This window comes from Canis aureus, chromosome 17 (assembly GCF_053574225.1).
Source record: "Canis aureus isolate CA01 chromosome 17, VMU_Caureus_v.1.0, whole genome shotgun sequence".
In the NCBI taxonomy this organism is placed as follows: Eukaryota; Metazoa; Chordata; class Mammalia; order Carnivora; family Canidae; genus Canis; species Canis aureus.
In genome coordinates, this window is record NC_135627.1 from 56,388,527 (window position 1) to 56,401,350 (window position 12,824).

General features: G+C 44.0%; 1 protein-coding gene and 1 long non-coding RNA gene across 2 annotated transcripts in view; one reads left to right on the forward strand and one right to left on the reverse strand.

The window, feature by feature from the left end:
* The window catches only part of CPB2 (carboxypeptidase B2), a 51,588-nt gene extending 39,663 nt beyond the window's left edge, over positions 1-11,925 (reverse strand). Inside the window, exon 1 of the mRNA XM_077855684.1 lies at positions 11,767-11,925. Coding sequence (XP_077711810.1) covers positions 11,767-11,840 — 74 coding nt within the window. The 5' untranslated portion in view covers positions 11,841-11,925. The remainder of the gene's footprint in view (positions 1-11,766) is intronic.
* On the forward strand, positions 9,461-12,099 carry LOC144288056 (uncharacterized). Its single transcript, XR_013356012.1, has 3 exons — positions 9,461-9,596; positions 9,728-10,006; positions 11,695-12,099. It is a non-coding gene; the product is annotated as an uncharacterized LOC144288056 (long non-coding RNA).
* Positions 12,100-12,824: the final 725 nt, after the last annotated feature.

Consider the following 12,824-nt stretch of genomic DNA (forward strand, 5'->3'; position numbering starts at 1 on the left):
TATTTTAGAAAGCCTGATTAAAAGATTTTAAATTCTGGAAATAAGCCCGTGGAGCCTTGATTTTCATAAGAGGGAAGGATTGGCTCACAGGAAAAATAGAATAGGAAATTTTATGTCAATCCCTGGTACAGTTTTAGTGAACACTATTCAGCCAGTGCTTAAGGAAATATGTTCAAAGGCAGGTACTGCAGGATCATTTGTAGTAACAATTACTGGAAACCACATGAATGCTTCTCAGTAACAGAATTGTTGAATGCTGGTAGTGTCTGCACATTCTGGGATGTTTTGTAGCCATTATAAAGAATGAATTAGATTTAGAACAGTTAACTTGCGGGAGATTTATATGACATTCTGAAAGAGAGAAGCAAGAAATGGAGAAACCAATAAAATATTATCCCATTTTTGTGAAGAAAAAAAATGAGAAAAAGGAAAACTACATGTGTTAAAATCAGGAGGAGAAAGTGGTGAATGAATAAGCAGTACATAGCTAACATCTATCTGGATGATGGGGAATGACAATTAAAAGACTGGGTAGGTGAGGGACATGGGAGGAGGAGATAAGATTGTTTTTTAAAGGGAAGGTCTCTATAGTTCTGGTAGGAGACCCGGTATTCAATGAGTGTAAAATTAAACAAGGGTGTATATAAATGTATAGAGAAATGTATGAAAAAATGATCCCCAAAATGTTAATGATGTTTTCTCAGGGTGATGAAATCCAAATAAAGGTTTTTCTTCCCAATTTTATGCCTTTATTATTTATTAACCAAAAAGAACTCTTACTTAATCAGGGGGGAAAGCTATTAGAAAGTTATACTAACTATGAAAAAGCCACTGCCAAGCTTCTTATACCGCTAGTGACCCTTTTGCTAGTACATTCCTTGTTGTTTTCAAATGTCCTCTGAGCCCATCAGGGGAGTACAGTGGGTTTTCTAGTCTTTTGTCAGTCTCTTTTCATTCTAGCATGTCCTGTTCTAGGACTTTTTTATCCTTTCTTTCACCATCTGCCATAATAGCTCTGACATTTCTAGTTCATTAAATGTAGGCCACTGTTTTCTACCAGCTTCCAAACACCATCCTAGCAGCATTTAGCACCACCTCCCAAGGATCTAACTGGAATGTCAAATTCTGTATGTTGGGCAAATGCACGGCTTTAGGGATATAGTCCTTTTCCTTTTTTTTTTTAGCATACTCAGCACTTGTGCAGCCAGATTATGTCATGACTTAACCCTACCTACCAGTTAGGAGGCCAGGAGGAGAGGTGGGAGTAGATTCTGAGGGCTAACAGTAAGAGATGATGTTACAGAACTGAGCTCTCCAATAGCGATGGCCATGACGAAATCATTATACGATAGAAGCCAGGTGGCAGTGTTTAAGCATCTTTGACAAGTTGGGCTCAGTTGTTTTCATTAACAACAAGGTCAGAGTGGCAGCCAGAAGAACTCGACCCACAGAAAGCTATAGAGTTAGTTAAGAGAACATAGAGTTCCCAGGGCAAGATAAATGGCAGCCAACAAAAGTATTGCTCAATCTTTACAATCAAAATAAATCAAGGATGAATATGAGAGAAGTTAAGGACAGCTATGCCAATCCAGAGTCATAATCCATTGCCCTGTTTCCAGATGTTGACCAGTCCCTAGACCCAGAATCTCTTGCCTGAAGTGAGGAGGCAAGTCCCCACAAAGAAAGACCCTGCAACAGTACAGAAAGGGCATATGACCATGACTTCCTCTGTCCCTTCCTAAAGAAACCTATGAAACTGTACTCAGGAACTCTACACACTGGAGAAAGGAAACTGCTCATTTTGAGGTCATCTTGCAGGGTCCAAGTTGACATTGATGCTTAGCAGTCTGGAACCCTAAATCTAGGTCCAGTTCTTGGTGGAGGCACTGCCCTGGGTCCGTGGATCACCCATGATCATTTCCCTGTCCCCAAATACAACACCGAGATGGAATACTCGGTAATTGATAGAACCCCCCCACATCAGGTCCTTACCTGTAAAGTAAGAGCTATCGTAGTGGGAAAAGCCAAAGGGGAAACTGTGCCCCCTCATGCTCAGCAGGAGAAGGAAGAAAAAGCAAACACAAAGAAGCATTCTGGGAGAAATGGCAGATATTAGCATCACCCTTAAAGACCTAACAATGCAAGAATGGTGGTTGCCACAAATCCACTTTAAATTCATTAGTCTGGCTTTCACAAAAACCAGATGGGTCTTAGTGGTTGTGTGTAGGCAATCAGACACTACCAAATAGGAGCAAATTGTAGCCACAGTGCTCAGTGTGGTCTCTTCGCTGGGCAGAGTCTTAATAGATATATGGTGTTCAGCTATTGAGCGAGCTATCTCCATGAGAAAAAGCATCACAAACAATTCACATCTACTTGGGACAGACACCGTATATAGTTAGGGTCTTCCTTGACTTGAATTAATTTTTCCACTAACTAGCCTGTCTGGATATCTCAGGCTACTATGTAAAGGACATCATGTGAATCTTAGATCAGATGAACAAGACGTGCCAGGCGTGTTGGAGGTCTTGGTAAGACAGATGTGCTCCCAAGGGTGTGTATGCGTGTTGGGGGGTAATACTGTAAAGATTCAGGGGACTGTCAAGCTAGGGATATTTTAAAGGTCTAGTGATCTGGGATAGGCTGGGAAATTCCCTCCAAAATAAAGGATTTTATTAAAATAAAAGATTTTATATCTCTCCTGATGAAGAAAGGCACATAATTCCTGGTAAGTATCCTGGGTTCTGGATATACCTCATTCAGATATATTGCTTCAACCCATTAATTGGTGACATGAAAGACTGTCATCTTTATGATGGAGAGGCCCAGAGCCGAAAGGTTCAGGATGTGGTACAAGAAGCCCCGTCTCTTGGGCCATATGGCCTGGCAGGCCATAAAAGAATAGAGGCATCTGTGGTGGGAAAAGATGCCAGGTAGAGATTTTGGTGTGTCCCAACAGGAGAGTCATAATGTAGAGACCTACAGCAAGACCATGATGTCTGCAAAGGAGAATTATGTATCATCCAAAAAACAGTTCCTAACATGCTATTGGGCCCTGGTAGAGATGGAATATCCGACCATGGGTAACAAGTGGTCATGGAGCCAGTCTCACCCATCATGACCGGGTTCTATCATACTATAGTAGGCAGTGAGGGCCCCCAGAATGTCCGTGTGAACCCTAGAACCTGTGAACCTGTTGCCTTACAGGGGAAAAGCAGCTTTGCAAATACAGTTAGGTCTTTTGAGATGGGATGATTATGTTGGATTATCTGGGTAAGCCCCAAAGATTTTGCAAAGATCCTCAAAAGTAGAGATGGGAGACAGAGAGGAAGGCATAGGGAGATTTGGTCTAAAAGGATTGTTCAGAGCAATTCAGTACAAAAAGGACTCAACTCGCCTTTTCTGGCTTTGAAGGTAAAGGGAGGGTTGTAAGCCAAGGAATGAAGGTGGCCTCTAGAAACGGGAAAAAAAGCAAGGAAGTGGATTTTCCCCTCAAAGCCTCTAGAGAAGAACACAGTGGTGGCTGACACTTTGATTTCAGCCCAGTGAGGCCCATTTTTAATTTCTAAACTGCAGAAATGTAAGATAATAAGTTTATGCCATTTTAAGACCCTCATTTTTGCTAACCTGTTACAGTAGCAATAGGAAACTGATACCCTTGTCATGTCATGAGGTTGAACAGGCCAACCAGAAATCCATCGTGAGACCAAAGTGATTCATCTGGGACCAGGCACAAGTAGTATTTAGGGACACAGGTGAGGTGCATGACCAGGTGGCCCATACCCACATGTCATCATCCACTACCGTTACACCCATGCCTCTCTCCACTCATACTGACACGTGCCACATGTGGTAGTCCATTATGACCAACTAATGGAAGATCGAGTAGCCATGAGAACACACCTCTAAGATCTCCAACTGTAAGATGTGTAATTGGTGGAAGGCACCAGCTGCTCTGCTTGAATTCTGTCCCTATGTTAATGCTAAGGCCGTAGTTTTTACTGGCTGCTTCCAGCTAATAACTGAAAATGGTGGGGATGCCAAGGCAGGCTCATTACTGAAAGATGAGGGGCTCTTCTGATGGATGACATTAGCTTAAGAACCGTCTTATCAACTTTGCAAAATCTTTTTTAGAATTGCACTATAAACCTTCCGTGGTCTACCTGCCCTCCTTCCCTTTCTCCTGCACAGGGGTTAAACCTGCATCGCAGTCTGATGTCTCTGCTGAGAGCCTCTTCTTGTCCCCTCCTTATTTCTTCCTCTCAAGCATTTTCCTCCCTACATCTCTTGTATGTCTAATTTCATCTTGGTGTCTACTTTTTGGGGGACTAGGGAAGTGGGGGGACCTTAGTATCACATTGTAGCACATAACAGAGAGCACCCACCAAACAATAGGCACTAAATAACTATGTCAACAAAATAATTGGGCAGTGGAGGGACGCCTTGGTGGCTCAGCAGTTGAGCATCTGCCTTCGGCCCAGGGCGTGATCCTGGAGTCCCAGGATCGAGTCCCACATTAGGCCCCCTGCATGGGGCCTGCTTCTCCCTCTGCCTATGTCTCTGTCTCCCTCTCTCTCTGTGTCTGTCATGAATAAGTAAATAAAATTTTAAAAATTGGGCAGTGGATTTCAGCCAGCCTCTGTCACAGTCATACCAGTGTCGGCACAAAGGACACATGAATGGAACAGACATGACGGCAGGGGTAAAGTTACACATGGCCCAACAGGATGAGTTGCTACTCATCAAGATTGAAAGAGCAACCGTTGTTGCCAAACATCCAACTTGCCAGCAACAGAAACCAAAACCAAGCCCTTTAATCAGCACCATTCCTCAAAGAGACCAAACAACCACTTGGTGAGGAATGGTCTACTTTGGTCCCCATCCACTCTGGGTCTGTATTTGCCTCTTCCACCTGCAGGGCCTCAACCAGTGTTACCATACAAGGACTTACATAGTGTTTGCTCTGCAAGGGATCCCACCCAACACTGTAACTGATTAAGGGATCCATTTTACAGGCAGCCTAGGTGGTTCAGCGGTTTAGTGCTGCCTTTGGCCCGGGGCCTGATCCTGGAGACATGGGATCGAGTCCCACATCAGCTCCCCGCATGGAGCCTGCTTCTCCCTCTGCCTCTGTCTCTGCCCCCCGCCTCTCTGTGTGTCTCTCATGAGTAAATAAATAAAATCTTTAAAAAAAAAAAAGGGGGATCCACTTTACAACAAGGGAGGCGCAGAATGGGCACATTACCGTGGGATCCACTGGGCACATACCCACACACCACCCAGAAGCTACTAGCCTCATATAGCAATTAGAATGGATTAGCTGAGGTGCTGGCTTGGAAAGGGGCAACATCTTCCAGCATGTAGTTTTAAATCAATAATCATGATATGATGCGGTGTCTCCACGAGTTAGAATCCATGGTTCCAGGAACCAAGTGGAAGTGGCTTTATTTACCACCATGCCAGGTGAATCAGGGCAATTTTTACTTGCTATCTACAAATGTGGCTCTGTAAATTTAAAAGTTCTGGTCCCCAGAAGAGAAAAGCTCCCACAAGGGCCATGGAAAGAGTTTTGTTAAACTGAGAGTTGTTGCTGCTACCCAGTCATTTCATTCTCCTTGTCCCACAAGAGAGAAGTTATGTCAGATGAGGTAAATGACCTGGATAACCAGGAGGCTTTAAAGGGCTGCATTCGCACAGTTAAGCTGGCGGGGAAGACTGTATTTGGTCCACAGGTGATAAGCTTAGGCATTCTGTAATACTCCCTTAACCCGTGTTGACGTGTATAGACTAGTCCAATAGTCATGGCCCAGAAGGGCATGGTCATGGGAGGCTCAGATCCTTAAAGGTGAGAGGCTGGATCATCTCACCAGGTAAGTCACCTAGACCACAGTAGTTGCTGGTGAAAGGAAAACGGAATGGATTGTAAAAAAGGAAAAAGATGGGTATTGGTTATCGTCTCAAGACTAGGTCGGCTGTGGTGGACTGTACAGCGAATCCCACTAATGTTCCTCTCGTATGTTTCCTCCAGCAAAACTGGGCAAAATCCGAAATCCCAGAGGAGCTGCTCCCCAAGCTTATATTTGAAGTGGATTGATCTGAGTGGCACAAGGGCTGGACCGTAGGAGATGCCACGTTGTGCTGCCGAGGTACCCATCCAGGAATAGATCATTTTCCCAGCGTCTGCCAGTGTTGGCAGCTGTTCCTTGAGTCCCTTTCCAGGACTTTTTCTTGACTGAAGAAGGCTATGCTGGCAAGGTCATGCCCCCTCCCAGGTACAGTCCACATCCAATGTCTAATAGATATGGGTTATAGAGGCATATGCCCTTGCCCCAGTTTGGGATAACTCTGCAAGAATGACTCTGCTTTAGGGATCCCAGGGCTTCGTGTGACTGCATCATTATCCAGTTCCTCCTCTGCTCAGGTCTCTTTCTTTAATTCCTGCACAAATATTGGTTCCAATACCACTTTCTAGTCAACTTCTTACACACAAATGTCTATCTTAGATGCTGCTGCCTGGCGAAACTAACCCACAATGGATACAAAGGTCTATCATGTGGGATAAAACATGCAAAGTGCTCTATAAGTTTGTATTCTCTGTTACAAGAATGCAAAGTCAGAAGTTACTTGGGCTGAGGTCATCAGAGAATGGGGACACTCTGAGCTGGACTTCTGAGATGGGCAGGATCTGGAAAGTGAAGGGGAAGTGACGCCATTAGACTGAGATCGGTAGACATTTGGCAAGCGAGTTGGAGATGAAATGGCCTAAGTGCCGATGCATAAGTGGGAAAGCAAAACCAGAGCTCAAGGCATAGCAAGGGATCTGGCTGGGCAGGAATATGGGGCTTCTGTTGGGAGGTACCAGGAAATAAAACCAAGATGAATGGGCAGGATGGGACCTGACCACCAAGGGTCTTAAAAGCTGGGGTCAGGATTGTGGCCCTTGTCTATATTTCAAGCCAAAGAGCGAAGAACTCAAAGCTCTATTTTGATATGAAGTCGGGACTGCTATGAGTGAATCCTAGTTTGAGAGTGAATTTCCTAACAACTTAAGCTAACAATGAAATGGGACGCCTTTTACAAAGCAGTGAGGTCTCCATTGCTAAACAGGCTAAATTTCAGTCCTATGTAAAGGAAGTGTCGTGTTGATTAGAAGGTAAGGACCTTCCTCTAAAGTACTTGACCAAAGTTAATGAACAGAAAGGAGAAAAAAAGAAAAAGCACAGGTTAAAAAAAAAAGTATTATCCCAATGGCTATATCCCTCTTTCTTAAGGAGAAAAAATTTAAAGAAATGCAGGAAACATAAATTGGGAAATACGAGGACTAAAATGACGAGGGTAAACATGTTCCAGAAAATATTAATGTGTGCAAGTTCCAACTGCAGCGAGCAGGACTCCCTGTCTCCACCTGCTTGGCCCAAGTGCCAACACAATAGAATGGGGAAATGGGATGAGGGTCAGGGAGGTCACCGTATGCAGAACTCCCAGTTTCTGAGGATCAGTTTCCTGACCACGTCCTCTTACTTCATGAGAAAGATTCTATGAAAAGTGGTCAGAGTGGAGAAAGGGAGAAGATTTGTGACAACACTTCTTTGGAGCAAGTTGTTGCAGTTCTATCAGTGTCCCTTCTCCCAAAGGGGATGAAGTTTGGGGGTGTTACTTCCCTCATCCCCACCTCGCAGGGAGGACTTCCAAGGGGTAATGGGAGAGTCTGAACATACTTCCTCAAATTTAGAGTCACAAGAACTGGTGCCTGGCTTGTTCCCAAGAAGGCCAAGCATGCATGTGGCTGGCCTCCAGTTGGCTGGACAGTAATTAAAACCCAAAGAAGAAATACTTCAGGTGGGTAGTTGTAACTCAGATGCTGTCAGATAGCTCCGCCTGCAGGGGACGAACACGTGGGAGTGAATGCAAGATTCCTCGGGGTGGGACATGGAGTCACAAGAGATGCATCTAGCCCTGGTCTGGAGAGTTCCTCAGCAGTGGAATCTGAACAGTTCCTAAGAAGCTAAACCCCGAGGGACGCCTGGGGGGCTCAGCGGTGGAGCATCTGCCTCCGGCCCAGGTTGTTACGCCGGGGTCCTGGGATCGAGTTCCGCATGGGGCTCCCTGCATGGAGCCTGCTTCTCCCTCTGCCTGTGTCTCTGCCTCTCTCTCTCTCTCTCTCTCTCTCTCTCTCTGTGTGTCTCTCAGGAATAAATAAATAAAATCTTAAAAAAAAAAAAGTATCCAAGGCTGCACAACTAATAAGCCGCAGCTGTGGGGCCAGATCCGGAGATTTTGAGCCTCGACACGGTTCCCTCCAAGAACAGGATTGTGTTCATCAGGCTCCAACCCTGAGCGACAGTTTCCAGGGGAAGGTTCACATTCGCCATTGGTTCTGGAAGGTTATTTTTGAGTTTGAAAAGCAGGTGCGACTCCTCTGAGCGATGGAACTGAGCTCAAGGCTGCAATTTTGTTTTACGTGTTACAGCGTCTTAAGGCCCCTGGTGCCCTGTTGTTTAAGATGAAAATGTTATATGAGGGCGACCTCAGTGCAAGGGAATAAACTGGGCTCCAGGTGGCGGGTACCCGTGAAGCCCACAGAGGGGCCAAGGCCTGCGGCCTAGTCATAGTTCAGAAGGCCTCGCTCCGCAGGCCTGCTCCACCCTCCCACCTCCCTTCCTTTTCTCCCTTGTGCTTCCCCTACTGCCCTGTTTCCAATAAACAGCCCCCCTGACGGGTCATCAGAGCACAACACAGTGCATGCCTCTCTCTGGTTGCGAGGTTCCTGCCAGGATTTCATTTTTGCCCTTGACACTGTATGGTCTTTAACAGCAAGTGACAACTTGCAAGAGACCTGTTTTGGGTTCCGTGTGTTTGTTTGCTGCCTTTCTCCCTGGCATCTGGTGATCACGCGTTTAACCCCTTTTTTGGGGGGGGTTCTTGTTTTCGTTCGGGGGCATTTGCCTGATGAGACTTGTCAAAATGCACCTACAAATCAGCTGCTAAGGCATTGCCTGAATACCAAGTGCTGTTAGGAAAAGCGTCAGGCCAAGAAAGTGGTAACAGAGAACAGCATTAGGGAAAAGCCAGAGCGACAGCCTCTTTTTTATTTTATTTTATTTTATTTTATTTTATTTTATTTTATTTTATTTTATTTTGTTTTGTTTTGTTTTGTTTTGTTTTGTTTTGTTTTGTTTCGTTTCATTTCATTTCATTTCATTTTTATTTATTTTTTTTCAGCCTCTTTTCTAGAAGGGGTTACGGGCTCGCCCCCAGAAATAATTCATCAAAGTCTCTCGCCTGAATGAAATTGGATTTCTCTTTAAGCTTCAGTAATAGGCTGTTTCTGGAAAAGCAGAGCTCAGAAACAGCTGGCTAAAAAAAAAATTTTTTTTACTCACAGAAAGAGTTCAGATTTTTTTTCTAGTGGAGGGGGTGGTGGAGTCAGGTACGTGTCCGCACGCAAAGCTGCAGCTATCAGCTAGGCCTTTCCCAGTACACATTGACAGTATTTTCAATACCCCGTGACTGGTTAAAATGTAGGCATGTTTTTATTCTTCTCTTCAAGCAGAGTTATCGATCGGACTCCAAAGTACATACTGAAGCAAGAAATAGTAAGAAAAGCTGTGCATGAAGGAATATTCTCACATATTTCTTTGCTTTGTCTGTGTCTGTGTGTGTTTGTGTGTAAATCCTTTATTGGCATAATATCCGCTAAACTGTCATGTGCTTTCTCATTTTGAAGTGACCTGGTGAAGCTTGTGACAGTCTTGTGAAGTCTGGTGGAGCTTGTGACACTACCAAGATAGTGACTGTCTTATCTAGGAGTCCAGTTCATGCCAGGCTCCAGATGGTGGCCGGCCGGGCCTTGCGGCCTCTGCCAAGGGGCTGGCATCACACCACCAAAGACCCAGCACGGTGAAGATCTGGACCCTGGACTTCCAGCCGGCCTCTCCCCAAGGCTGCACTCGGGACCACCTGTCTTCTTTGCAAACTCACTGTGACTCAATCTGACCTCCATCAAGTGAGCTCTCTTCCTAATTCCTAGATCCTAGAACCAATGCTATGCAGTGAAACAGGTGGGAGTGAGGTGAACACGGGTTTGAATCCAAACTCTACACTTACTGTTTGGTTTGGGGCAAATGATTTATCCTTCCTAGGGCTCAGTTTTCTTCTCTGTTGGGTATCGCCATAAAGATTCCGAGGGTGTAGGATTGTAGGCATTTAATGAGATGATGTTTCTAAGTGCTGAGCCCAGTGCGTGAGGCGACACAGGTGCTAGATAACCATGTGTCCCCTCCTTTTCCCCTCTCCTGGATGATACCGCCGTACAGTACCCAGCTGGACATGTTGAGATCAGTTTTCCTCCTGCCCTCTCCCCTACTTTTAAGTAAAGCCAATTGCCAAGTTATGAAATATTAGAAATGGCAAGGACCTTAGAAATTATAGTCATCTGGCTTATTGATAACACGTAGTGACATCAGTCACCAGTTATTCTAGCAATTTGACTCACATGTTGTTTTGATTAGCAATCGTTACTTGGTGATGGAATTTGTTGTGTGACACCTGACAATCATATTGAACAAAAAATAATCAGTGATAATGTACAAACACAGCATCAGGCTCTCAAGTCAAGCTCTGTTTCCTTAAATGCTGTCCTGTGCCTCTTTCTGACTCAGAAAAGTATTTTGTTTTTCCTATAGATTTTCGTTACTTATTTGAGAGAGACACAGAGACAGAGAGATAGTGAGAGAGAGCACAAGCAGGGGAGGGGAGAAGCAGACTCCCCGCTGAGCAGGGAGCTCCACACGGGGCTCCATCCCAGGACCTCAAGATCATGACCTGAGCTGAAGGCAGACACTTAACCAACTGAGCTGCCCAGGACCCCCCCGCCGTCCCCCAGAAGAAAGTATTTTGGAAAGAATTTTCCTTCCCTGGTATGTCCTTCCTCTCTTTACTACTCACTAAATGTGGAGAGGCATTTGTCTTGGAGATGATTAGAGAAGAATCATAGAAGCAAAACAAAGGGAAAAAATAAGATAATTTCAAAGGAAACAAAATTAGTTTTAAACGTTTTCAAGTTCACTAGGTAATAAATCACAGTATGACACACAGTGTGAACTACTTGCCATATAGTCTATGTGTTAGAATGGGAGTTCATTTGTACTCTTCTAAGTGGTTGAGATGGAAAACCTCCAGGGAATCACTCAACTAAGCTAAATAAGAACTAGATACATTCACATAGGTGTTCTTTATAACACAACTATTCTTCCTTTCATATTCCACGTAAATACTCACGCACAACCCAAACCTATTTCATACCTTTACCTTCTCCTCCCTGTATTCCATGTACAAGATGAAAATATTCATAGTTACCCATAGTCAGGTTATTCATAGTTAACACAAATTATCCAGTTAATATATTTTGTGTGTGAAGACAAAAAAAAATGTAAATCATGTGATGTGTTAGAGTGTAAATAGTCACCTTTATAAAAGCTTCTATTTCTGTAATCTCCCTAGCCCCTGAATATACGTATCATCCAGCTTTCTCTCAGTAATAAAACTAGAGCCAGAAAAGGAAAAACAAAAAAAAAAAAGAGATCTAGTGAGATCTAGTGAGATCCTTATTACACTGAAATGTACTTTTCATCAGGGCAACATAGAAAATCTCTGAAAGAGCTGACCTTCAAACTTTTAACATTTTGCTCCCAGGTTAGTGCACTGACTGGATTCCATGTGGGGCAAACAAGCAAACCCCCACCACCTAAGATTCTATTGAGTTACCTCTGAAAAGCGAAGACATGCCGCTCACACAAGAGGAAGATGGCTACAAGGACTCCAATGCTATAAAGCTTCATCCCAACAGCAATTTGCTGAAAAACAAAATTCTCTGGAGGGAAGAGCCGGGCTGGCTGGTTACATAAGAGCCTTCTTTACACACTGGTTAAAATATAATGGCATGTTCCCTCTCATTTCTGTGACCAATTGACTTAGCTACTATTTCCACTCTCAAAAAAAAAAGTATGATGAGAGTTGTTCTTACTTTTGACCATCTAGAAGATAGTTAACACCTCAAGAAAGATGAGGCTGAGAATAAAAGTATAGTAATGTTGCAGAGATGTGTCTGGTTTGTTGAAGAAAAATAGCTCTAGAGTATGGACTAATGGCTCCTAATCCATGCTGAGGGGAGGTCTCCACTGGAGAACTGATGAGGGCTTCCCTTGTCTCTGTCTTTTTCAACATTTTCAACTTAGGTGAAGAAGTAGAAGGCGAGTTTCTCAACTTTGTGGCTCTTACAAGACTGAGAAGGAAGCTTGTATGGAGGATTACAGAGTCTCCATTTAAAGAGATTTTTTCCCTGTTCATATGCAGTGATGGGCCCACCTATAAGAGAGTAGGAATATTACGTCCTAGAGACTTCTCAGAGCAATAAAAAAAAAAATCAGGTTGCTTTGAATCATATTTACTTAGGAAAGCTCACCGTAAGAGCCATTATCTAAATCAGAGCTCATCATGAGTCCTTCTGAAGGCAGCCTCTTAAGACATTTTGTCTGGTATAAGGTCACAGCTTACCTCTGCAAGTGGAGGAAACCCAGGTGTCATACCTGAATTCCCACTGGTCAGTGCATTTGAATGTTTCTGAAGTCAGGGCAGGCAAATCTGCAAAATAAATCAACCTTCCCGCGACGGGACTTCTGAGAAGGAAAGGATTGGCATTTCAAACTTCTCTCTCTGAGATTCAGAGCTATTAAAACATATTTGATGGATTAAGGTAACTCCACTGAAAGAATATACATGTGTGTCTGATCATTTTTAGACAAAGATACACCGGAAGAATAAGC